This window comes from Rhipicephalus microplus, chromosome X (assembly GCF_043290135.1).
Source record: "Rhipicephalus microplus isolate Deutch F79 chromosome X, USDA_Rmic, whole genome shotgun sequence".
NCBI classification, from domain to species: Eukaryota; Metazoa; Arthropoda; class Arachnida; order Ixodida; family Ixodidae; genus Rhipicephalus; species Rhipicephalus microplus.
Window position 1 is genome coordinate 229,950,718 of NC_134710.1, and position 26,450 is coordinate 229,977,167.

The window sequence follows — 26,450 nt, forward strand, 5'->3', positions numbered from 1 at the left end:
CCCAGTCATGTTGATTTTCGAAAACGTACATCGAAAGCATCTCATTGAGCGTGCGGTTGAGACAGTCAGTTAGGTCATTAGTTTGTTAGTGGTAGGCGGTAGATAGCTTATGCGCTGTAGCACATGATCGAAGGAGGTCGTCGACAACTTTGGACAAGAAAGAGCGGCCGTGGTCCGTAAGCAGTTGTCGGGGTGCACCATGGTGTATGATGACGTCAGGAAGAAGAAAATCCGTAACGTCAGTGGCACAACTGGTTGGCATGGCCTTCATTATCGCGTAACGGGTCGCATAACCTGTGGCGACGGCTATCCATTTATTTCCCAGTGTCGTCGTCGGAAAAAGGCCAAGAAGGTCAAGTCCCACGCGATGAAATGGTTCAGATGGGGCTTTGATAGGGTGAAGATATCCAGCTGGAAGCAAAGAAGGTCTTTTCCGGCGCTGGCAGTGGTCGCAAGTAGGGACATATCGAAGCACGCTGTGATACAGTCCTGACCAGAAAAACCGACGTCGCACGTGGTCGTATGTGCGGGAAACACTGAAGTGTCCCGCTGTTGGTGCGTCGTGAAGTTATTCAAGTATGGCAGGCCGTACACGACGAGGAATGACTAGCAGAAGCTGAGGGCCTTCGGTGCTGACGTTTCGGCGGTAGATGATGCCGTCATGTAGCATGAAAATACGGGATTCAGTATCATGGCTGTCCGACTAGACGGCGTCGATGATAGTGCGCACTGACTCATTCCGTTGTTGTTCAATGCGCATATCACCGATGTCAGCAAACGCCATTACGCTGCTCTCCAGGTCAGTTGCAACGGGATCAGGAGGGTGCACCGGATGACGAAAAAGACAGTCTGCGTCCTTGTGCAAACGGGCAGACTTGTAGCTGACGCTAAACAAAAATTCCTCGATACTCAGAGCCCAGCGACCCAGAAGTCCAGTCGGGTCCTTCAGGGAAGTCAGCCAGCAGAGGGCATAGTGCTCCGTAACGACGGACCACCACGAATTCACTTCGATGGGCGGCTAGGTCATGAGGTGGGTTGGCGACTTGCAGGACGCGTAGTAGCTTTTTTGGGGGGCAAGCGGGCCCTTCGGGGTGCAGAATAGCTAGTAACGAGGTAAGCAACCAGAGAGACTTTTTGACAGGTGGTATGGACAGATACGATTTCAAAGTGGCACCAGTATTTAAGATAGGTAGAGTCCGGGGCAGAAATAGACGTAGCCATGAGCGCCGAGCCGTCAGACATAGAATATATTAACATGCGGGGTGAAACAGGCTGAAGTGGGAAGAGATTAAAGAACAGCTAAGGGAGGAGAGCCCGATGGTGTACGGTTTTGTAGAAACACATCTCAAGGACATGGAACAACCTCCTAACAATGCAGATTATGCGTGGGAATATTGTAATAAAACAGAAGGCATCAGAAAGGGGGGTGGTATTGGGGCATTCATACATAAAAGTACAGACTGGCAAAGGTTCAAGCAGGAGTGCAAGGAACATTTATGGCTAAAAGGTAAAGTGGCAGGGCAAATGACACTTCTTGATTTCGTGTACTTGTGAACGGGAGCAAAAGCCAGAGAGAAAAACCAGGCGATGGTAGAGTTTATATCAAAGAACATTCAGTAGTTAGGAAGAGAGTGCGAGATAATTATACTAGGAGATATGAATGCACACATAGAAGATATAGATGCGTATACCAACCCGAAAGGCAAAATGATTATGGATATGTGTGAAAGGCTTGATTTGTTCATTTGCAACAGTGCCGAGAAGTGTGAAGGGCAAATAACATGGGAGCTAGGAAGGCTGCAGTCGATGATAGATTACGCACTGATGTCACATAGAATGTATGATAAGCTCAGGGGAATGCACATAGTTGAAGGTGGCTCCAGAAGTCTGGCTAGTGATCACAAACGTATCAAGCTAAGTTTTGGAAGAGCAGTGAAAGTGGGAAGGAGACAAGATGAGCAACTACAGGAAAATTTTTATTCAGAAAGGCAAATTGAAATAGCCACTAAACAAAGTGAGAAAGTAATCACTGAGGATGATAAAACAGTGTGGACATACACGAATCTAATTAGATTGTTTGAGCTAGAGCTTGCTAAGGCACGTGACAAGTCACCCCGGAAAAGAACACACAAACCCAAAAGTTGGTGAGATGAGGAAGTTAAGAGAGCCATAGCAAAACGTCAGGAAGCCTCTAGGGAACACAGACATGCTAAGCAGCGGGATGAACCGACAGATGATGCTGAAAGAAAATGGGAAATCTTTCTAAGCTGTAGAAAGAATGCATCCCTTCTGATCAATGAAAAGATTCGAAGAAAGGGAGCCCAGTGGCTGGCAGAAGTACATAAAAAGATAGAAAGGCAGCTGCGAAATTTCGGAACCATCTAAACTTCCTAAGAAATGAGACGAGCCTAGAGCAGAGGTTTATAAATACAGCTCAAGGTGCTAGGCTAGAAGGGGACGAAGCTATCGAACATATAAGAACAAGGGTGACAGAAAATTTTCAACAAAGAAGTGTTTTATGCACCACAATAGACAAGGATGAATCAAGTGGCGCAATGGCTCCATTTTCACAACAAGAGTGGGAAAGAGCTGAGAAAAGGGTTCCTAGTAGTACATCAACAGGCCCAGATGGCATTCAGATTATGCTGATAAAGACATTAGGCACGAAGTCTAAGCAGGCTTTGAGAGAGGCAGTGAGCAAAATAATAATCGATGGAGAAGTTCCCGATGGATGGAAACTTAGCAGAATGAGCATGATCTATAAAGGAAAGGGGGACAAAGCTGACATAAACAACTACCTTCCTATAACAGTGACATCACTGGTCTACAGGCTGGCGATGCTGATTATAAAGGAGAGACTGCAGGCATGAATAGAGGATGAGAAGGTTCTGGGGGAACTGCAGAATGGGCTTCGGAAACACAGGATGTTGGAAGACAATCTGTTCTCACTGACGCAGTGCATCGAAATAGCAGAAAAGGAACACAGGCCCCTCCCTGTGGCTAGCATTTTTGGATATCAAGGAAGCGTACGATAGCATGGTTCAAGAGGAATTGTGTGGAATACTGGACACACTAGGCGTGGAAGATGAAGTCACTAATCTTTTAAAGGATATCTATAAAGGTAACAAGGTAATTATAATGTGGAAAAAACAGGTATCCAAGCCCGCGGAGGTAAAATGGGGGCTTAAGCAGGGGTGTCCCCTGTCACCCTTATTATTCATGATGTACCTACAAAGATTAGAGGCCAAATTAGAGGGAAGTGGACTTGGCTTCAACCTCTCTTTAGTCAAACAAGGAGAACTCATTGATCAGGCACTACTAGGATTAATGTACGCAGATGATATAGTTCTAATGGCGGACAACAAAGAAGATTTCTAGAGATTGGTGGACATCTGCGGTAATGAGGGAGATAGGTTAGATTTCATATTCAGTAAGGAAAAATCAGCAGTCATGATTTTGAATGACAATAAAGGTAGTGAGCTTAGAATACAGGAGGTCACGCTAGAGATAACAGATAAATACAAATATCTAGGCGTATGGATAAGCAATGGGGCCGAGTACCTAATGGAACACGAAACATACGTGTCGACTAAAGGTAACAGGAATGCAGCGGTAATGAAAAACAGGGCACTGTGGAATTACAATAGGTATGATGTTGTGAGAGGGATATGGAAAGGGGTCATGGTTCCTGGTCTGACGTTCGGCAATGCGGTCTTGTGTATGAGATCAGAAGTTCAAGCAAGATTAGAAATTAAGCAACATGGAATAGGTAGGCTTGCCTTAGGAGCTCATGGGAATACACCAAATCATGGAGTACAAGGTGATATGGGATGGACATCATTTTAAGGCAGGGAAGCTAGCAGCAAGATAAAATTTGAGAAGCGATTGAAAAAAATGGGGGAGGAGCGTTGGGCTAGGAAGGTATTCAGCTATTTGTACATGAAGAAAGTCGATACAAAATGGCGGAAGCGAACCATAAAATTCACTGGTAAATACTTGGAAAACAGCCGGGGGCCAAACCAAAAAGAATTATCGGTTAAGAAGAAGGTGAAGGAAGCCGAGACCGGTATGTGGAGAATTGGCATAATTAAGAAGTCCGCACTAGAGATTTATCGAACTTTTAAGCAGGAAATTACCAAGGAAAGGATCTATGATAATACTCGCGGTAGTTCTCTACTTTTTGAGGCCAGGACGCGAGTATTGCGAACCAAGGCATATCGAGCCAAATACGAAGGGGTAGACACGGTATGCAGTGCGTGTAGAGAGGAAGAAGAAACTGCGGAACACTTGATAATGTTCTGTCAGGGGCTTCACCCTATAGTTCAGGATGATGGCGCAGAGTTTTTCAAAGCACTGGGGTTTAAGGACAGTGAGGGCAAAATAGACTTTAAGCGGGTAGAATTAACTAGAAGGAGGTTATCTGATTGGTGGCTAAAGTCAAGGCACGAGTGAAAATTAAGCCCTTCACTGCAAAGTACGAATCCTCAACCTCACTCTTTACATTAAGTATTACGGCTTGGTGGCGCTAGCCACCACCCGATCTAAAGGGTACAGCTATATACATCCATCCATCCATCCATACGGAGAACAAACGATCATATAAATATGACCGGAACTCGGCGACGGCCCAAACTAAAGCTAAACACTCTTTCTCGGAGATGGAATAATCCCTCTCAGGGGAAGAAAGCAGGTGACTGGCGTAAGCTAACATGTACTGTCTGCCGTGGTGCCACTGAGCGAGAACTGCGCCACTGGCGTGCGTCGGTGCGAACTTCTGTTGCAGCAGAAGGATTAAAGTGGGCAAGTATGGAGGCATAGTTAAGCAGCCGATGAGATTGGTGAACGCTTAAGCCTGATCAGGGCCTTATGAGAATGTGGTATTCTTTTTCAGCAAATCTGTGAGTGGCCTGGCAACGTCGGTGAAGTTTTTCACAAAACGATGAAAGTAGGAACGTGAGCCGATGAAGCTCCAGACGTCGAATGCAGAACAGGGAACCGGAAAGCTAAGGACGGCGCGAATCCTTTCAGGATCTGGTTGGACGCCATCGGCGTTTACAAGATGGCCCAGAACGGTAATCTGACGGCGCCCGAATTGACATTTTTTTAGTTTAGTTGTAGCCAAGCTGTTCTGAAGACTGCGAGAATTTCAGCGACATGGGTCGGGTAGCTATCGAAAGTATATGAAAAGACTATCACATTGTCTAGGTAACAGAGACAAGTAGACCACTTATAACCACGCAGCAGAGAGTCCATCATTCTTTCGAATGTGGCAGGGGCATTACATAGTCCAAAAGGCATCACCTTAAACTGGTATAAACCATCTGGTGCAATGAATTAAGGCCGTCTTCTTGCGGTTCATCTCATCGTCAAAAATCTGTCAGTAGCCGGACCGAAGATCAATAGACGAGAAGTATGTAGCGCTGTGCAGGCAGTCCAACGCGTCATCGATGCGTGGTAGCGGGTATATGTCTTTTCGCGTGATCTTGTTGAGGTGGCGATAGTCAACGCACAAACGCCAGGTACCATAATTTTTCTTTACAAGGACGACAAGGGAGGCCCAAGGACTACTTGATGGTTCTATGACACTTTGTTGAGCATTTTGTCAACTTACGCTTAGATATCTCTGCGCTCAGTGTGGAAGACACGATAGGGGCGTCGGCGAATGGGACTGGCGTCACCGGTGTTTTTACGGTGCTGAACGGTGAATGTTTGTCCTAGAGGTCTGTGGTCGAAATAAAAAATGTCGGTATATGACGCGAGAAGGTGATGGATGTCGTTAGCTTGCGCAGGATTGAGGTCGGGTGCAATCATCTTTGAGAAACAATCTGGCAGAGAACAGGTGCTGTTATAGCTACAGGAGACTGAAGTAAATCAATCTCGGTGGTGAGAGCCGCTATTTCGAATTCGTCAGCATTAGATACGCTAGCTAAGAACATGCCACGAAGAAGTGCTTGAGGCAAAAGCTGAAATTGAGAAGTGGGAGCGATGTACAGTTGTCAGTGACAGTCACAAGCGTATGGGAAATGGCGATGTTGCGTTCTAAAAGGACGTCGGTGAGAGGAAGGAGGACATATTGACCATCGGGAAACTGTGGCTGTGTGGTCAAAACGACTTAGGTGGCTGCCTGAGGTGTAAGTCGCACATCATGAAGAGAGTACAGGTGCGGCGGGGCAGTGTGGGGTTCAGCGGCTATCTGAGGCAGCTATAGCTGAAGGACGCCGATAGCACAATCGATCAGAGCAGAATGATTTGACCAGAAGTCCAGGCCTAGGATAACGTCAAAAGGGGAGTGGTCAATCATGGCTAAAATGACAGAAGTAGTGTGGTTCCTTATACTTAAGCGGGCAGTGCACATACCAAGAACCATCGGCGTATGCCATCGGCCACACGGAGCATTTGTGCAGCCGCTGGTGTCGGAACTTTCTTTAAACGTGTGCGTAGGCTTGAACTCATGACCGAAATTACTGCGCCGGTGTCTACAAGTGTTTCTGCAGGTACGCCGTCTGCGTCAACGTCTATTACATTTCGTCTGGTGGGAACGGAGAGAGGATTTGCTGTGGAAGTCGTCAATGCAGCACCAACTATGGGGCTGCATTTCTCAGTTTTCTGAGTCGATGCGTCCAGAAGCCACGGGGGACGAGAAGTGCCGTGGCTGCGGCGAACGGGACGATGGGCGACGTATTTGCGGCGAACGGGACTGGTGCCCACGTGGTGAAGACGAGCGGCTGTATTAAGTGTTCCGTGAATGGGTAACGGCATTGGACTCTTCGGCAGGTGAAAAGGTGCCGGCGGTACTGTCGAATCGGGTCATATTTGTCGTTGCACGAGGTGCCGAGGACAATGTGTTGCGGCAGTAACGCGCAATACGTCCAACGTGGTGGCAGTTGAAACATATACGGCGGTCATCTGCAGTTCGTCACTCAGCCGGGTTGCGGTACGTGGAGAAAACCGTCGGTCGGAGGAGGGCATCGCGAAAGGGCGTTTGCTGACTCTGGGCGTGGTGACATGGCACATAGAATGCACTCCGATGTTTTCAAGCTCCTGGCGCACGATGGCTTGAACAAGAAGAACAGTAAGAGAAGTGCTATCAGTACTGCACGAATAGAACGCTGAGGGCACCATTGCTTTCAGTTCGCGACGAACAATGCGTGTCAGGTGTCCCTGCGGCGACGGGCGTTGTGGTGCGGTCTGGTCCTCGCAAGTCGATGTTGCAGCGGTGTTTGGAAGTCGGGCGAATGTTTGCAGGATGCGGCGACGTTTCACTTGCTCAAACTGACGACACTCTTTGATGATCGCGTCCACAGTGGAACAGCCCTTGCAAATCAGGAGATTGAACGCGTCGTCGGCAATTCCTTTCAGGACACGCCCGACCTTGTCCCCTTCTGTAACGTCACTTTCGGCCTTTCGGCAGAGGGCCAGCACGTCTTGAATGTATGCGAGGTACGATTCCGTGGGGGAATGGGCACGGCAGGCCAATTCCTTTTTGGCGGCGATCTTACGACTGGCGGTTTTGCCAAACACCTCTCGCTACTTTCCTTTGCATTTGTCCCAGCTTGTGAGTTCTTCTTCGTTGTTTTCATACCACTCCTTCGCCAAGCCTCTCAAGTAAAACAGCTCATTAGCTAACTGAAGTGTGGGATCCCATCTGTTCGGCACACTCGCTCGTTCGAACATGGTCAACCAATCGTCAACGTCGACGCCATCAGTCCCGCAGAATGTACCGGGATCCTTAAGTGGTGTGAAAAGTGTGGGTGCGACACCGTGTTCATCGGAGATGCTGACGTTGACGAGGAGGGCTCAGCATTGGCCATGGCTGGAAAACCGATGTGACGTCCTCTGCGGAGCTCCGTTGCCTAATGGTTACCCAGCACCTCTCACCAATATGTTACGGGGTCGGTGACTTCTGTACAAAATGCATTTACAGAGGAACAACCACAGGCAAGAGTCACAATGGCTGATTGGCACGCTCGCGCGCCTGTCCGCTGATTCTAATCTTCCTCTTCCTTTCCTTCATATTCGTAACAATATAAACTGAGCGAGTTCGAATACATTTGTGTGTTATGCGTTTAAAGCTTCATCAAAAGCTCTAAACGAAAAATAATGACACAGGACACTTGCCTATGGCGCAGTGGATTACATGAGCGGATATTTGGAATTCAAAGTGTGCATTGTTTATCAAACCTCTCTACGATGCGGTTACACCGACATGAAACCGAGTGAAAGGTCCTGTTTTGATAGTCTCATTAGCGTTCACTTTCTGTCGTAAAATCGCGTTTATTCGAGGCAATTATTTTGAATACATTGAGATGATTCTTGCTCAACCGGCAGGTGCTTTTGTGGCAGTCAAACACTTTCAATGAACATAGAGACAGGTATGTCTTTCAGCGTGCGTAACAGGTAAATGGGGCTCCGTATGTCCGGAAGATAGTTTCCCTTTAGCCTGATCCTGTATATTTTTTATATTTAAAGTTTGTCACATTTCTTTTACTTTTGCATGAAATTGTTTTTCAATAAACCGTGCAGTTGCGAGTTGAGCACGTCGCCTGTGTCCTTATTTATCTTCTTTTGCTGTTGGTTGTTTTGGTTTTTGTTTTTGAAAGTGGTAGTAAATAATAACGAATTATTGAAAGCCTAGTGATAAAAAGACACATTGCAGTATCTTTGTGGAGAAAGCTTGGGAAACTCGTTAATAATTGGGAGATGTTTATGGGCTGTAAAGTAATTTATTGTCCGTTTGCTCTTATCTGTTGTGTAATTGCCAGTTACTAGCACGCAATATTATGCGCCTTCGAAGTCCGCACTGCAACTGTAACTTAATCTGCGGTTGACGCTTTGTAATGTCCCAATAATACGCCCCCATGAAGCTTATTTGTTTCCTGCTCATCACCTTTCTGAATGATATTGACACCAGCTTAAGAAATCGAAGTTAAATAAAAGGCTCACCTTTAGGTTGCCCGGTCGAACCACTAGTGTACATAATAATTGCTGAATCTTGTGGCTTTGGCATAACTTGTGGCATCTCTGAAATAGTTGCGCAAGAACGTTATACTTTGTCCAATAAAGAAATCGAGAACTCCGCATCAATAGCCGCATTGCAGTAGGAAGAAGATGTGGTACAGCTTCTTGAAGAATAGACCATACAAGTTGTCACTGTTGATCTTTACGTAATCTGGTAGGCAGAAACTTTACATCTGTCATGTACGCACAGATGCTACGCCGTTTCACAGGCGGCGGTTTGCGAGACCGCCGAGTACGCATAATACAAGTTAGCCTAAATCGTCTGTACCTCAACCAGATGCTAGAAAAAAAACACGATAAGCAAGAGAAAAAGTAAAAGATGACCGGTAGCAGCCCTCTTGCTAGTTCACTAATTTCATATTTTTAAAATGCCACCTTTCTACGATGTTCAAAATGTTGTAGTGGGGACATGTTGAGGCGTCAGTGCTCAGTATAGCGAGTAGCCTCCGCAAGAACGCCCTTAAGAGAAGACAGCTGTTATCAGATGATAGCATACTCCCAGTGCCGGGGCGACATGGTGAAATTAGTACAGCTACTACAACTACATATTTAATCACGTTAGGTGTTTGATTTCCTTGAAAATTTTAATCCATTAATTTTTTGTACATGTGGTGAACTCACTTATGCTGCTTTCTTCTACTAGCTGGTATTCTAGGTGCTTAATCGATTTTCTGAGGTACTATACTTCATCATATTTCACGCGAGAAAACCCTCTTGTTTATTCGGGCTTGGTGGTTTGCGTTATGCACGTATATTACCACAGCTGTTTTGAAAGTGTCGTGCCTCCTACGCGAAAGTTTTATACAGCAAACCAATGTACAGAAGCCAAAGAAATATGGTTGTGTTGTCGTGATGGCCGTGAAACATCTCCAACTAACTTTAGCTGTATTCGTAGATGTTAAACATTTCAGGCTATTACTATCTGTAGTAGCTATAGAACGAACCCGAAGTCGACGAGACGGGTCCAGCCTATGCAGTCGCGTGTGCTGTAAGCACTGTGTTCACACCGGATTTTACTTCTTCATAAGCAATTTTTCAGAATTTCATTTAAGCATCAGTCCTTGAGAATGGAATAGATTCTTCTTCCCCATTTTCGTGTGCTCATCGAGCAGCTGCATCGGCATGTTCAATGCCCAATATGCCACAGTGACTTAGAAGCAAGTGTGGCTTGGTGTCGCGTTCACCAAAGTTTTCGCCTTCCGAAGTGACATGGAAAACAGTGATGCTTGCGATCAGTGCGGCAACGATGAAACGATAGAGCACGTTCTCTGTCACTGTTCTCGTTACAGCGTGCAAAGAAGGCAGTTAGATGCTGCGTTAGCTAGACTTGACGACAGACCCTTGTCAGAACACTCATTGCTGGAAAGGCTACAGAATCAGTCTTCGCACAAAAAATTAGTGAAGACCTTATTGAACTTTTCGCGTGGTAGTGGCCTGTTGACTAGGCTATAGCACCCTAGCCCACTTGTTTTTTTTTTCTTTTCTTTTTCGCGCGTCTATTTCGCTCTTCACTTTCTTTCCAATCGTTATTCGCCATTCTCCCTTCCCTTAGTGCAGGGTAGCAAGCCGGATACTCCAATTTCTGGTTAACCTCCGTGCCTTTTCCTCATTTTATTCTTTCTAGAAAACGAAGCGGCTAACTTCATTCAAGCTAATGAATGAGGTGGCTGAAAGCAAACGTATGACGTTAAATTTGACTTCTCTGCTTAGGACAAGTAGAGAGGCGGACCCTCTGTAGGATTGGCGTTCATGAGCGACTCCAAGGGCAGCACAGTGGCCGAGTTCATGGGTGGTGGCGGCTCGGTAGTGCCCCTCGCTGGCATGCACACGACGTGGGTCACAGCCGGCAACCTTGGCATGAGATTCTGCAGAAGCAAAAAAATAGTGATCTCGTTTGACACTTCGCTGTTGAAGGGATACGGAACGATAATTTAGATATTGGCCTTTTCTAGCAGAACAAAAGTTGAACTGCTAAAGATGACAAATACAGCAAAATGATTTGAAAAAAAAAAAGACGAAACACATCTCTTTCCAGCCATTTTCCGTCATACCTAGTGCCCTGGAAGACGCCGGTAGCAGCTGCAATTACGCCATGACACACCACGCGCGCGTTGCTGCCGCGGTGCTTGTTCACTGCTATAGGCACTACACGCTTGCAATGGTGGTCGGTCTAAAACATCGAGGAAACTTAATTTTTTGTATGACAAATGCTTTCCCCCAAACGGTCTATTGTGTTGAAGCATTCGTCATGGTGGAAAGAACTGCCTAGCTTCTGCAATAGGCTAAAGGCTGTCATAACCGATATCGTTGGTTGCGATGCACCGTCGCATACGTCTATAGAATTGACAAGCGGCGTAGACTTTGAATACGTGTTGCTCAGTTATCATGATAAACTTGGTCATATTTATGAATTGGCTTCATTCACTAGTTCGGAGTACTTCGCCATTTATTAACTATGTCTAAAACAAACAAACAAAAAACAGCAAATGCGTGTTGTTGTGGCGCCATCTGCCTAAATGTGGACAAACGAGGCTTGCTTTCCAATATATCACGCACTCCATCGTGGCAAAGTCAACCGATTTCGATTGATTCAGCGTGTAAATGGCTTGAGGCAGCATGGATATGAGAGTACCTGCCCTATGCAAAGAGCTATGAAACAGCTGTGAAATTCCGCACATGTGGTGCCTCGCCGTGCTTAAAAGCGAACTGCGCAGCGGTCGAACGTAGACCACACAAACGCAAAGCGATGAACTACGATGCCTGGATTCATCCGTAATGATTTTCTTTTTGCCTCAACGAAGCTCATATAACAATGTATTTTACATCCATTGTAATATTAGTTAATCTACTGCTCCCGATGAACGTTGAACCAAATTGCTGGCCCGGATTGTCTGACTCCTTCTCCCCCACGTCGCTTGGAACAGGAGTCTCGTAAGCGTCATTTCTTCTCTATGGTCTGACTATGGTTCTACATCATCAGAGGTGACTTTATCTCTGATAGAGGGACCACAACATGAATGCATACAATGTATGAATGCATGAATGTTTGCAACTATTCGATGACATGTGCATTTCAAAAGATGGCGACTGACTGCATTAGTCATGACCTCATGAGTTCCAACTCGCGTTAGCCGAGTGGCTTGGCACAGGATCACAAGAACGTACTACGACCACCCACTTTAAAGTTCAATAAGGGACGACTTTTTTTCTGTGTGATCGCACACTGAGCCTTTATTTTCAGCATTTTCGCAATATTGGTAAATTTTGATTCAGTATAAGTAAGCATTTGTTGTCTGGATTGCTATTATAAACTTATCTTGCAATTAAAAGCTATCCGACACTTGTTACCGCACTAAAGGCGAGCCATAACACTCCGCGCTCGCTGGACACAAAACACATTGTCACAGCTGTTGAACTCATCTTTGGAAGTTTCATTCAATAACCATGCGTTTGACACTTTGATCGGACGCCCCTTAATATAAATCTTCGTCAAAGCTGTTGTTGATTTCGTCGTTCATCTTTGTGACTGTGACTCACGTCGATGATTTCTATTATTTTACAGCAGTCCAGTTTCGTGAAGCGCTGACTTCTGACTTTTTTCCTCCTTCTGCAACACTGAAGCGTCAAGTGTGAAGTAACTACGAAACGGCGAACAAGACGTTTAATTTCAGCTCCTACAATATCAAACGAGGCGAATGACACTGTTATTAAGTGGCATGACTAGAATCGAATAAAGACCTTTGCTGCCATTGTAATGAATTATTACGCCACAGTTGCAAGCCGTTATGCATTAAACAAACGAAAAAAAGAAAGCTTACTGTAGAGAACGTGCAGTATAGTTTTTCTCTTACATTCCTAATGAGATGGCGTAACTAGGGGAAGAGTGCGCGGGTTTTAGTTAACGACTGATAGGAGCAATAAAGCCGCAAAATCTTACCGACCAAGTGTCTACAGAAGCTATATAGGCTCCCAACTCAGTTAGCTCTGCACTTTACATCTTTTTTCAGGAAGTCACTATACATTTGTGAAAAATATAAATAAATAGTTCAGAGCTATTAGGAACTGATGATTATGATGATGATGATGATGGTGGTGGTGGTCCATCATACTGAAAAGAATGCAACTAGGGGCAAGGAAATGGAAGAAATGCAGACGAACGCTGAACTTACTACTGAAGTTTATTTCGAAATGAAGCTGAATATAAAGAAAACCGACTGCTCCGTTCCGGAAATAAACTTAGCTTGTAAGTTCAGCACACGTCTGTGTTTCTTCCTTTCCTTTGCCCCTTGTTGCGGTCTTGTCAGTATAATGGTTTTTTGTTTAGTTTTTTTTACTGGTGAAGAACACGAACCAAACCATGTGCTGTCATGATATAAAATTGGAAATTATCCACTTGTTACTAATTGTTAGCTGGTCAAATCAGTATACTTATTTTAAACCCAAAGTTTTGTAAGCGGCATGTGAATTGGTAGCCAATACCGAAACACACCTGTAAGCACTCTGGACTAACGTTCTGGACTACCCCGTTTGATCTGCGACGTAACGGGTCCACTATTTTCCACCCCCACCTCCAGCAGCTGATGGATGCGGCGCGCGCTTTCTTCTACGAGGCGACGATGACGCGGGCACAGTTCAGCTTTGTTGGCTGCATGCCATGTCAGTCGTCATTGTCCTCGGGTCTTAGAGTAAGCATACTCAATACTATTACTAAAAGGAGACCGACTCGGAAGAGTAGACACAGGTATATTTACAGCCGATTAAGCGAGCAGCACTAGCCGTACAGATTAGCTCGTGCCAGTCGATCTTTATTGTGCTCTTCATCTTCTTGCCACTGGTACGTAGCATGACCCCTGGCGATGGAGGCGCCATCCCGGTGCTTTAAAGGTTGTTATCTGACGCACTCTTGTAGGGCTTGATCCGCCAGACGTGGACAAAATCACTGGACAGCGCATCAGGTGATGATGGATCTATAGATGAGGTTGATCTCATTGGTGACAGGTGTTACTCGACGTCATACACGGTAAGGTCCCGTGTAATGAGACAAAAGCTTTTCTGATAGGCCCACCCGACGATGAGGAGACCAGAGTAAAACGAGGGTACCGGGAGCGAAATGTACGTCTTGATGTTCCGCATCGTACCGATGCCGTTGGTTGGTCTGCGATGCCACCAGCCGAGAGCGGGCGAGCTGACGGGCATGATCGGCTCGTGCAATCGCGTCGCGGGCATACTTGCTGGTGGACGAGGTATGGGCTGAGATGATTGTGTCCAAAGGTAAAGTCGGCTCTCTTCCGTACAATAGATAGAATGGCGAAAAGCCTGCTATTTCGTGACGGGATGAATCATACGCGAAAGTTGCGTAGGGTAAGCCAAGGTCCCAGTCCCGGTGGTCGGGCGACACGTACATAGCGAGCATATTGGTGAGAGTACAGTTAGAGCGTTCCGTGAGGCCATTTGGGGGTGGTAAGTGGTGGTCAGTGTGTGTTGCGTGGAAGAAAAACGCAGAATTTCGGCGATGACTTGGGGTAGAAAGGATGTATGTATGTATGTATGTATGTATGTATGTATGTATGTATGTATGTATGTATGTATGTATGTATGTATGTATGTATGTATGTATGTATGTATGTATGGACGGACGGACGGACGGACGGACGGACGGACGGATTCGTGGTGAATAAGTCGAGATACACGATACAGGAGGCACTCCTAATAGCTATGACAATTAATCATAAAGTATCGTCTACGTACCTGTTAGAGTAAGACAATAAAGAAATCCGTTATTATGCGAAACTACTTCAAATGACTTGTTGGGACGTTAATAGGAAACAGACAATTTGGCTGAACAATGTTTCTCGAATACCTTTTCTGAGATCTCTCCTGTGGCTCCTCACTATTGCCATGATTATTACTAACTGAATTTTGTTATTTTACGAAGCAGTAAGCCGAATGCACGGTGCTGTATAACGCCCGCCCACATAAGGAAGTATTTGTTTCCCAAATCGCCTTGCCAGAAGAGTAAACTCAAGGGAATATAAACGTATTAGAATATGTATATGTATAAGAAATATTATTTTAGTTGTACATTAAAAAAATTCATATTGCATTCACTAGACCAAAAAAACAGTTCCGTGCACTAGGTGATTATGGGATGCAAGAGAAAAAAATGAGATAGCACTTGTGTTAACATATATTTTATAATTTCATGAGCTCTTTGATTAAAAACTGCAGGAAGAAGGCGGCATGTACCATCAAGATATCGTCTAATAGGTAAGTGCTTGTTCTGTTGGACACAGCATCATTGCCAGTGGTGCTAAAGTTCCCCGCTGAAGAGTGGCACCACAATTTGTGCTATCATTACCCCACGCACTGAGGTACGCGGTGCTTGCAAGTGGCTAAGGCTAAGTTTCATGGCTCTGACGTAACTAGAGAGGGCAGAAATTTCGAAAACAAAAAGCCCGTGGGCAAGCATGCAAATTTAATTTTCGTCGAGACTGCGCGAGACCTGCTTCACCGAAAGGGACACGCAAACCTCATCGCCTGCCCTGACTGTCGGAGTCGGGCGAAAAGATTAATTGTCATTGCCGTTGGTTTATGCAGGTGGCTTAGCGGCACCAGCACCACCCTGAGCAGCGGTGTGAGGTCAGTGATTATTATTTCGCAAGGTATGGCGTTGAGACCGCTGTATCTAGTATCTTAAGATACATGATACATTATCAAATGTAATAGAAATACAGATACCAATATTCGCCTTGTGAGATGTATCGCGATACACATACAAAATACTGAAAGAATATCTCAAATATCTCAAATAGTATCTCAGGTACATGTATCTTCGATACCGCCCAGCCCTGAGAAGTCACGTGCACGCCATCTACTTGAACGTTGGTAAGGTTTCGTTTCGTCTGTATGGTCAAGAGGGGATTTTTTGTGAGTCTGAGCGATGCAGTACCACCTCCGGGGGCTGCAACACTTTGTTTTTCGCCAGGGAACCTCATGTGAAGGCGTGGGAAGATGGTCGGCGGCGCGTTGGAGAACCAGACTGACGACGTTGGGGGGATAGAGACGGGAGTAACGGTGTTCAGTAGCTGGTTCCTAGGGAAAAAATGGTCGGCGCTGGTCTCATGACGATGAGCGGGACGAGCATGGAAGATACGAGCGGAAGCTTGTGCAGGAGGGCCCCAGAGACTTCTGCAACGGCGAGAAATGTGCCCGATTTGGTGACACGAGAAGCAGATGGGCTTGTCATCGCGTGTTTGCCTTGCGGACGGATTACGGAGCGTTGAGGGATAGACGGTTGGGAAGAGACGTGCAGGCGTGTATTGGGGCTGGAAGTCGGTACGGGGAGGCGGTGAAATAGAACAACTTCCCAAGCTGGCAATTTCCTGCCGGGCGACTGCTTGAATGAGGGGCAACCTGATTGAAAGAGATGGGTCAGGAGACGTTGGTCTCACCATAGCTGCAGGGAGCGGCCGTGTTAAGTTCCCGCCTGATGAGTCACGTCAAGTTGTCACAGGTGTCTGGTGGACGATATGTGTCGAGACACGATGGCATCGCGGTGGTATACGGAAGGCGCTGCAACTAATGGGATATACCCCTGCTTTTAGTTTTTTGGAGCCGGCCACATTCTTGAATAATGACATCAACAGAGGACACATTGTTGAATACCAACAAGTTAAACGCATTGTCAGCGATACCTTTGAGTATATGCGCAACTTTATCAGGCTCGGGCATGTTCTCGTCGGCCTTGCGGTATAGGGCGAGGGCTTCCTGAAACCTAGCTTATGTAGGCCTTGGTGGAAGTTTGTGCGCGAGTTGATAACTCGTTCTTCGCGGCTTGTCGACGACCAAACGGGCTTTCAAAAAGCTCACGGATCTGTTGCTTGAAGCTGTCTCTGCTGGCAACGTTATGCTCAGCGGGGTCAAACCAGACACGAGTAGTTCCGTCAAGGTAAAGGATGACATTCGCAAGCATGAGCGTGAGGTCCCACCTATAAGTGGCGCTGACTCGTTCGTAGAGGCGTATCCATTTGTCGACGTCAGTACCCTCGCCGCTCGAGAACACGCCAGGGCCTTTGAGGGCGGGAAGCGTCACTAAAGTTGTTGCAGCAGCTGGGTTGACAGGCCGGGCAGAAGGGTGGGCGACCAGAGAGGATGTAGTCGAGTTCTGAGTGGTCCTGTTGAAAGCCGCGAGCGAGCGTCCACTTCGGAGTTCTGTGGTGAGAACGTGGATCGCACCCCTCCGCCAAGTATGTTACGAGAATGAGACTGACTCTGAAGAGCAGACAGAGTAGACACAGCTGGTTGAGCGAGCAGCGCCAGCCATACAGATTAGCTCGCGCCAGCCTATCTTTGTCCTCTTCATCTCCATGCCACTTGTACGTAGAAATACTGAGCAACGAGGTGATCGATGCGGGGTACGTCAGCTACTTCACGCAGCGGTGGGTCAAAATCGAAGGGTGATGCTTGCACACTCACATAGTAGCTACAAGCATCGCTGAACTCTTCACAGGTAAGCTCAGACGGGCTGGCAAAGCTTGACTCCACGTCAGATGTGTTTTTTTGTGTGAGTGTGAAGAAGAACATGTTCTATATTTACACCATGGGCAGACGTGGTGGCGTGCAGTGTATTCTGTGACGTCACGCATACCCAGCACTGTGCAGTTCGCTGTTTCAGTTTTTACTTGATGTTTACTACCTATTTGAAATTACTGACGAGCGGATTTGGCAAAATTAACCACCCTACACTTGTTACAGGACTGTTAATAATATTTGAAAATGCTATTATCTCAATATTGTCAGAAATTCACTGGAGTACAAGTGCGCCACGCAGCCTTCAAACAGCTTTCTTATTGCGCGCTTTCGCATAGAGCACAAATGAAATGCACAAAGCTGCAAATAGGTGAACCTGTGACTAAACAATGATCGCTTTGCAAGGCATCATGCCTACTAAGGGTCACTTCTTAAAATGAAGTCGTCATGTGCTTGTAATTACAAACAATGGCGGCATATACCTCTCACACAAAGTAGAATGAAGCTATAGTGACATACCACCAGCCTTGGAAGTAATTCTTCAGTTGTAATTATAGTTTTGACCTCCGTTTCATTTACTCCGTGAACAAGTCCATCGTCGCCCAGCGTAGCGTAAATAGTACACACTGCGATGAAGAGAAAAAACTGCTGTATTGCCAGTAAAACAAACACTTATAGACAATGGCTTGCTTTTTGTTTAAATGTAGACGTTGGATCGCTTGGGCTGAAACCTACAAGCATTTTCGCTCGAGAGAGCTATTGGTATTTAAATGGCCACCTGCCCTATTAGTCGGTTCAACTTCACATTGGCCACCTGTTCCCTTCCGAAGTCTGCTTGCACAATATTTAAAAAATAATAATAATAAAAATTCAATGGTGAACATGGTCTTCCTTATTTTGTTTTTGATAAATGCGATTTTTTTACAAATCCATCTGCAGCAAACATCTAAAAAAATCGGTGTATTTGCAATGTGCATAACGCTCTTTGGCCAGTTGGTGCGTCATTAACTTGAAAAACTTTGCAGGGCGCTTGAGCTTCGCTTCCAGAGTAAAACGCGATAGCGCAATCGGGCCCCAGGACACATTCGCTAGCCTCGCTTCGGTTCTCGGTGCACGCGTCAACCATGCCGTAAGGAAACTATTGACTGTGCACGTAACATTTCAAACTGTTCAAAACTATTTCAAACTATTATTTTGTTTTTGATAAATGCGATTTTTTTACAAATCCATCTGCAGCAAACATCTAAAAAAATCGGTGTCTTTGCAATGTGCATAACGCTCTTTGGCCAGTTGGTGCGTCATTAACTTGAAAAACTTTGCAGGGCGCTTGAGCTTCGCTTCCAGAGTAAAACGCGATAGCGCAATCGGGCCCCAGGACTCATTCGCTAGCCTCGCTTCGGTTCTCGGTGCACGCGTCAACCATGCCGTAAGGAAACTATTGACTGTGCACGTAACATTTCAAACTATTATAAAATGCCTATACGGCAAGTATAGTTCTTAAGTGGCTACTACGCCATAATTATTTCTTTTGTGAATCGGTGGAGGGCACACTATGCATCCGTAAGGCAACACGAGAACCTACGCAGCTGCTCACTTAGTTGATGCTTTTGTAGCTGATGATAATAAAATATGTCAGCGCTTTGTAATGGGTGGGCCTTCAAAACGCCCACTCATCGCTCAATTCACATCTTTTGATGCCTGGTGCGATTTTATAATATACTCTACTGCTACGCCATATTACATTCGTTATGGAAACTATCTTCGCTATGTGACACTAACATAGTGTTTTTTTTTTCCGCAGCCGTTTCAAGCGATAGCGTGGCTTTGTTTCTACGCAGAAGACCTGTGTTCGAATATAACTTGAACTGAAGATTTTTATTATTTTATTTGCATTTTTTCGTTTTTTTTTTTTTTTGATCACGGACAACACTTTTCGCTCACAACCAATGACGTCTACGTCAAGACACAAGACACCAGAATTTCTGTGATAAGAGCTCGGTATAACTCTATCGAGTTAAAACGTGGTACTAGCGATACAGAGAAACACGCACACAATAAGCTGTTACAAAAGGGCGAAAGCTGAATGTGGCGGCAATGCGCCTGCATGCATGATAAGTCTTGTGAGGCAATGCAATTTTCAATAAAGCACAGTTAGAAGTCGAGCGTTCGCCCCCCACTACTCGAAATTTCCGGAGCCCTCCACCACGGCGTATTTGATAATCATATCGTGGTTTTGCGACGGTAAACTCCATAAATTTTAATTTTTAGTTCAGCATTCGTTGGTGTGTAACGCCTTTTTCTTGCGTATATACGTGTTTCTGTGTATTGCTGGTACCCAGTTTTAAAGTTCACGACTTTGTAATTCGCGTTGTAACTTTGGTGAGATGGACACTACTATAAGCCAAGCCTTTGGTTTATAGTACCGCCGGTCAAAGAAAAAGAAAACAACCCCACAAACAAAAAAACGAAAGAAAAATACTCGTTCTTCATTCGTTACGTGCATGTACGTAAATGTATAGTCGCATCTGTAATGGAGATATTCGACTTGCCACACCACCCACGAATCACCTATTCTAATTTTATATATTTTACAGCTTCTACTTTTCTAAATAGTTGTTAGGGTTTAATGTCCCAAAACCACGATATCACGGACCACCTTTGGTTCTTTAATGTGCACCTAAATCTAAGTACAAGGGCCTCAAGCTTCTGGTTTTTTTCGCTATAGATTTTCGCATTACCTACTTTCATGAAGTCAATTACGCAGATAAAAAACTTTGACGGATCTCTTATTAGTTCGCCTAAAGTGATTCGAAGCCTTATCTTCAGTCGATTATTTCTGCCCCAAACGTTCTTTCGCAGAGCCTTTAGGATCTGAGGCATGGCAAGTCTTGCGCACCTCACCTCATTCTGCCCTGCCTCCGTTACCGGCCCACCTTTCGTCAAGCAAGATTTCATGTGTTGACGTCATCGTGTGATGTCATGTGACGCTGTTTGATAAGGCATCAAAGGTTTTCCACCTTAAGAGCACGGGCGAATCGTACAGCAAGCAGGAAACACCGCAAGGTGTCCCTTCTCGTATAATTATTTTACTGCGTGCACAACTGTGTAACTGGGTCAATATCATCCTGGTATCGTCAATTGCCCTTGCGCCAGGTCTTCTGACTTAATTTGATAGACGGAATGCTGATGCGCAAACATGTGAGGGGTGTATCTAGTGAGTGCGGCCGTGCGTGGCCACGAGCGGCGGTGCCGTGCGAGCGTCGTAGCCGGTGAGAGCACAAGCGGCCTGCGCGCCCTATTCTGCAGGTAATCTGCTACGGGTGCAGAGACAGAGTGATCCGATAGGGCTGGTCACTTTGTGAGCACTGTCTGCCCGAGTAGGTGCTATCTTAATGTTTTGCCGATGCGCTAAAATATCGCACGATGGGCGTTTGCTCACATCTGCCTGCGTGGAGAATCCTGCCAGCACTGTGACAGCGAGCATTCGCTGTCATCGAGCAACGTCCGTTCGTGTGTGTCTGTGTGTGCGTAAAACTGAAGTGAATACTTGCTGCAATAAGCCCTACACTGGACAAGACCACTACTTTGAGGCGCTACGGATATGAATTATTCATATCGCTATCAATAGCTAAGAAATGGAAATGGTCAAAAATAATCCGGGAGTCTCATAATCATACTGTGGGTATCAGCGAAATTAAACTAATATTACAGGTATCAACACTCGGAGAGTTATGGTTAGTAAGGTACAGTAGTACAGTAAGCATTCGCTAACTAAACAAGAATAGCTTCACACGTCCAAAGATAGGTGCACATGAGCGTTCCCTCGATTACTCCGAGTGGTCGCAACCGTAATGCTGCCTTCACATGGCCGAAACGTTGGCGCAAGCGTTCGATGCCAGTACTGTTGCTTCTCTGAAATTCAGCAGCTCATGTGAATTGAATGAGCGCGGAAAAACAAAGGTTCATACAGAGACCGGTATTCTTTACTAAGTCTCCCATATTCACCTTGAATTCCGCAGTAGATTTCAAACATGGTGGGAAGACACGCATGCACTTTTTCCTTGATGACTGCGGCACTGATAGTGAAGCTGCCGAGTGTTGTTACTGTTGCGGCCACTGAATCGTTTTGTGGCATCCGAAGTCTTCAAGTCGATAGCTAGACTTCTGTTGAGTTCAATACACTCAGCGCAAAATTGAGTAATTAGCTCCAGAAGTGTGCAGTGGAAGAGGCCTGCTTACCGACTATGGCCCTCCGGAAGCAGGCGAGTGCTACAAGCATCCACTCCTCGCGTGTTTCGGCGAAGATGACGAGTCGAGAGTAGGGCAGTAGGCCGAGGGTAGTGAGACCTCGCGCGAGGGCTTCCACGGCGGCGTCGGCCTCCTTGAACGTCTTCCAACGATAATCACCTAATTCATACTGCGGAGCCAGTTAGTGAATGAGCATGCTAGTCGCCGGGGATTTAAACAAATGCTTCTGCGAAACCATTGCGCACGAGACACCAGAATGTTAATCGCTTGTCGTGGGCAGCCACTTTTGGCCGGGGGCTGCGGGTTAGGTGGAACGAACGAACACGATCGCATCTGGTGTCTCCTTATCGCATGCTTGCCGCCAGCATTCACTCGTCATCAACCTTGACGTAACCAAACCCCCAGTCCCTGTGCTGGCTATGTGGAAAGAGGACAGCTCTAGGGTCAAGAGTTACTCTGCACGTAGTTGCGAGAGTAAAATAATCTGCTCTAAGGAATAACTCTTTTACAACTGAAGTGTAATATTAATTGTTCCTGCCTATGCTTCTGAAAAAATAAAGATAAAAAGCGCTTGAAACAGTCCCTATATATCGTAGTTGTAGCACATACACCGAAATTTCTGATAAAGGAATAAAGCTGGCATCACTGAGAACAGATCCCGAAGCACAGCGATCAGGTGCGTCATGTAACAGATGCCCGATTCACCTGTGGTTGAGCAAAAAAATAAATGAAGGTTGACCAGAACAACACTTTTAAGCACCCTTTAGCATTGCACCATAACTTACGCACTTCAGTTTGGGCAAAATACTACTCTTGCGAAAGGCACCTGAAGCTGTGGGAATAAGAAGCCTGCGACAACCGTAATCAAACAGGCACTACGACACTATGAGCTCCTTCATTACTAGTATATTGGTGACGTTCCAACAAGAACGAGTTATATATACTGAACACTGACGATGAATGTTTATTTCTTTGATAAGAGCACAAGCAGCCTAGCACATAAATCAGTCTCTGTAGGCGACCAAGGAAAGCTCCAATATTGCAACAGATTGCATATCTGGATTATATTACCTCAATATAACGGCATATGAGTGTTGTCAGCCATGCACAATCACGGTGTATTTATTGCATAAGCGCACATTGACAACGCTAAGTATTCTTATACTGCTTAATTGCCAAATTATAATTTTATCATTTTTGTATCAGTATTTGCATACCGGCTACATACGTATCTATCTAGGATGATAACAAAACATTGGTAGGCACTGGTGATGTGATAAGAAGTACTCCCTGTTCCGGTACGCATTACCATACTTATATACGTGCAGTGAAGTGGCTACATGCACTAGAACAGGGTGCCGCTTTAATTCTGGGACAAATACGGAAAGCAGAGTGGAGGACGTAATTATCGCCAATGACTAACGCATTCTCGGGACCTTTGAGGCCGAAAAGAATAGAGAAATGCTTACCTTGATCATTCGCTTGCCATCGACTATTTCGTACTTGTGATTCTTGCATACACGTGTTCCGAAGCATGGCCTGTCACCGTACTTTTTTACTGCATGTCTGAAGAATGAATCAATTGTTTCCAACCCTTTGAACTGCGCTCTCATGACATCTGGCGTGTATCGAACCACCGGTGCATCCCTCTTGCTCAAAAGTGGTCCTCCCTGCGTTGTTGTACGATGAACATGCTCGGGACACTCGGGCAATAAAAGAAAAACCTCCGAATTCCTAGAGTTACGTATCACACTTGACATACAGGGAACAAAAAAAGATAATTTTTTGCGAGGGGCTCGTTTCTTTGTTCATCATTATCATCATCATCTTCATCAGCCGCAACTACACCCACTGCAGGGCAAAGGCCTCTTCCATGATCCGCCAGTCAACTCGGTCCTGTGCTTGGTGCTGCCACTTTATACCCGCAAACGTCCTAATCTCATCTGCCCACCTAACTTTGTCTCCCCCTACACCGCTTGCCTTCTCTGGGAATCCAATCGGTTACATTTAATGAGCAGCGGTTATCCTGCCTATGTGCTACGTGCCCAGTCCATATCCATTTCTTCTTCTTGATTTCAAGTATAGTATCCTTATCCCCGGTTTGTTCCCCGACTCACTCTGCTGTGCTTGTCTCTAAAGGTTACACCTATCATTCTGCTTTCCATCGCTCGCTGCGTCGTCCTCAATTTAAGCTGAAGCCTCTATGTAAGCCTGCAGGTATCTGCTTCGTAGGTGAGTACTGGCAAGATGCAGCTGTAAGAGACCTTCTTCTGAGGAATAGTGGCAGATTACTATTCATGATTTGAGAATGCTTGCCAAATGTGATCCACCCCATTCTTTTTCTTCTATAGTTATTTCACTCTCATGGATCGGCTCCATGGTTACTACCTGTTCTAATTAGACATATTCATTTACAACTTCCAGCATCTTTCCACCTATCGCAAAGTGCTGTTTTCTGCTGAGACTGTTGCACATTACTTTAGTTTTGTGCATAATAATTTCAGACCTACTTTTCTGCTTTCCGTGTCCAGTTCAGTAATCATGACTGTAATTCGTCTTCTGAATTACTCATCAAGGCACTGTCGTCAGCGTATGGCACATTACTAAGATACTCCCATTAACACTTATCCCTAACTCTTCCCTATGTAGGGTCCTGAAAACCTCATGTAAACACGTTGTGAATAGCATTGGAGAGATCGTGTCTCCCTGCAACCTTCTTTATCAGGTTTCTTTCTTACCCACAACCAAATAAATTCCAACGGAGGGTTACACCACGCAAAACTTGAACATGTCAACTGTTGTCTTTAAAGTATATAATTGTGACGTAAACTGACATGACTTTACTTTTCAGTTACGAGGAAGCACTTTCGTATAGAAGCCCACGTGGTTGAGCATCGGACGCGTAATTGGAAGGTTGTTGGTTGTAATACTACTGACGAAAAGGGACATTTCTCGTCCGCTTTAATTTGTTTCAGCTTACGCCGCAACTGATACACTATTAAAAAAAAGCAATTAACATCCCCTATAGTTTCCCCCGTCTATGGTAGGTTGCCTGTTGTAATTTATTTGGCTAAATGTGAGAGGCATGCGTTACTGTTTTCAGAAAATCGTAGGGAGCGCCAAGTGAGCAGCACCTGCATAAAACTTGCCTGTGGTTAAATAGAACCTGGTTCACTCGTCCCCATTTCTTATCATTTCTCAGTATCAATGTTCGCGACGGCAACACAGAAATGCACTATACTCACACTTTTTTTTCACCAGTCAATGCGTTCTCGGAAAACACAGTTAATCGGCACCAACTTTTGGTTCATCGTCAAACTAGGATCGTGTAATACGCGCTACGGCCGCTAAATTTCATGTGATTTAAGTAGAATTGATGGCGCAAATATTCAGACATGGACGAATAAACAAAGACGCGGACAAGCGCAGGGTGCAGTGTTCTTGTCCCCGTCTGTGTTGCCTGTGTTCACTCGTCCATGTCTATTTGCGCCATCAATTCTACATCAGCCGTGTACAACTAGTTCAAAAAACAAACTCACAAACAACACTCCAACTATCAGTGCCAGCTAGATGTGCCCTATCCAGCCGTTCACCACCGTCTACTATAGCCCTTCCTTGCTCTCGCTTATCACCTAGCCTTCATGAGTGTTTTTTGCGGTCATGGGGAAAAGAGCCCATCATGTAGTGCCTCACGACAGAAATCATACGAAGTATTTTTGTTCAGTTGTGTGCGGATCTATGGGGTGGCGTCTTGAATTCCTCGTGGTCACTATGTTGGCGGTCCCGCTGGCTCTGTAAAAGTTACGGTGTTTTCAGAGAGCGTGTCGCCGTTCATGGCGCTATGTGGGCAACCAATGGGGAAGCGTCACTGCAACGCTACTGGACGCGCTGCGCCGGGATGAGGCGGAGGCGTTGCTTCGAGCCACAAAAAAAGAACACGAAGGAACCAATCCGTCAGACGCATGATATTGTAGTGAGAAACACATTGATCGCCTCTCCGGGGGAAAGAGCTCGGAAGCACGTGTGACATAAACAGCACGACCCCTCACGTAGCGCCGCATCACGACCACTCCATGAACTAAGGCAAACCGACGACTGCCGTTGATAAGCGTGCGTTTGCATTGGCGTTTAAAGAAATAAAGGAGGCGTTGTAACAAGCAATGTCATGTGGAGCAGATAATGCCTGAAGCGCGCGCTATCTACAGCGGTGACCGTGTACCACGCCAGTTAGGGGACAACGCTTGAGCTTTAACTTCTCGCACACCACCTTGCTGGGCGACATCGCATTCACAGATATAGCCGCTAACCTGATCGCGATAAGCGTGATTTCGACAGCGTGCGTGTGGAATGGCGTTTGTTAGCATGCTGTACGCTGATTGTCGATAACTGAGACGCTCAGAGTTTTCTTCATTCTGTTTAAGTGACAACTTTTGGGTCCACTGCACGCATTCATAAGTGAAATCCGGCCACAGACGTTGCTTATGGCGGTACACGGGTTTTTGGGTGGACGAAAACTACGAGGGGAAACAAATAAATTTTTTAGATGCGAAGCAGCTCTTTAACTTGCCTGTGTAACGCTGTCCCTCCGTCCGCCCCACGCTCCCATGGCTGCAGGTGTTGAGGCGGTGCCAAGTAGGTCACACTTTCTCTCGCAG

At 45.8% G+C, this 26,450-nt stretch overlaps 1 protein-coding gene across 2 annotated transcripts in view; it reads right to left on the reverse strand.

Annotated features, from left to right (window-relative positions):
• The window catches only part of LOC119187864 (fatty acid CoA ligase Acsl3), a 99,461-nt gene that overhangs the window by 44,305 nt on the left and 28,706 nt on the right, over positions 1-26,450 (reverse strand). Inside the window, exons 3-7 of one of the 2 annotated variants that reach the window (XM_075878750.1) lie at positions 23,265-23,465; positions 21,787-21,964; positions 18,067-18,173; positions 10,748-10,883; positions 8,944-9,021 (exon numbers count right to left, since the gene is read on the reverse strand). In XM_075878750.1, coding sequence (XP_075734865.1) covers positions 8,944-9,021; positions 10,748-10,883; positions 18,067-18,173; positions 21,787-21,964; positions 23,265-23,465 — 700 coding nt within the window. Of the gene's footprint in view, positions 1-8,943; positions 9,022-10,747; positions 10,884-18,066; positions 18,174-21,786; positions 21,965-23,264; positions 23,466-26,450 lie in introns of those variants that run through there. The other variant, XM_075878751.1, reaches the window with a different exon arrangement.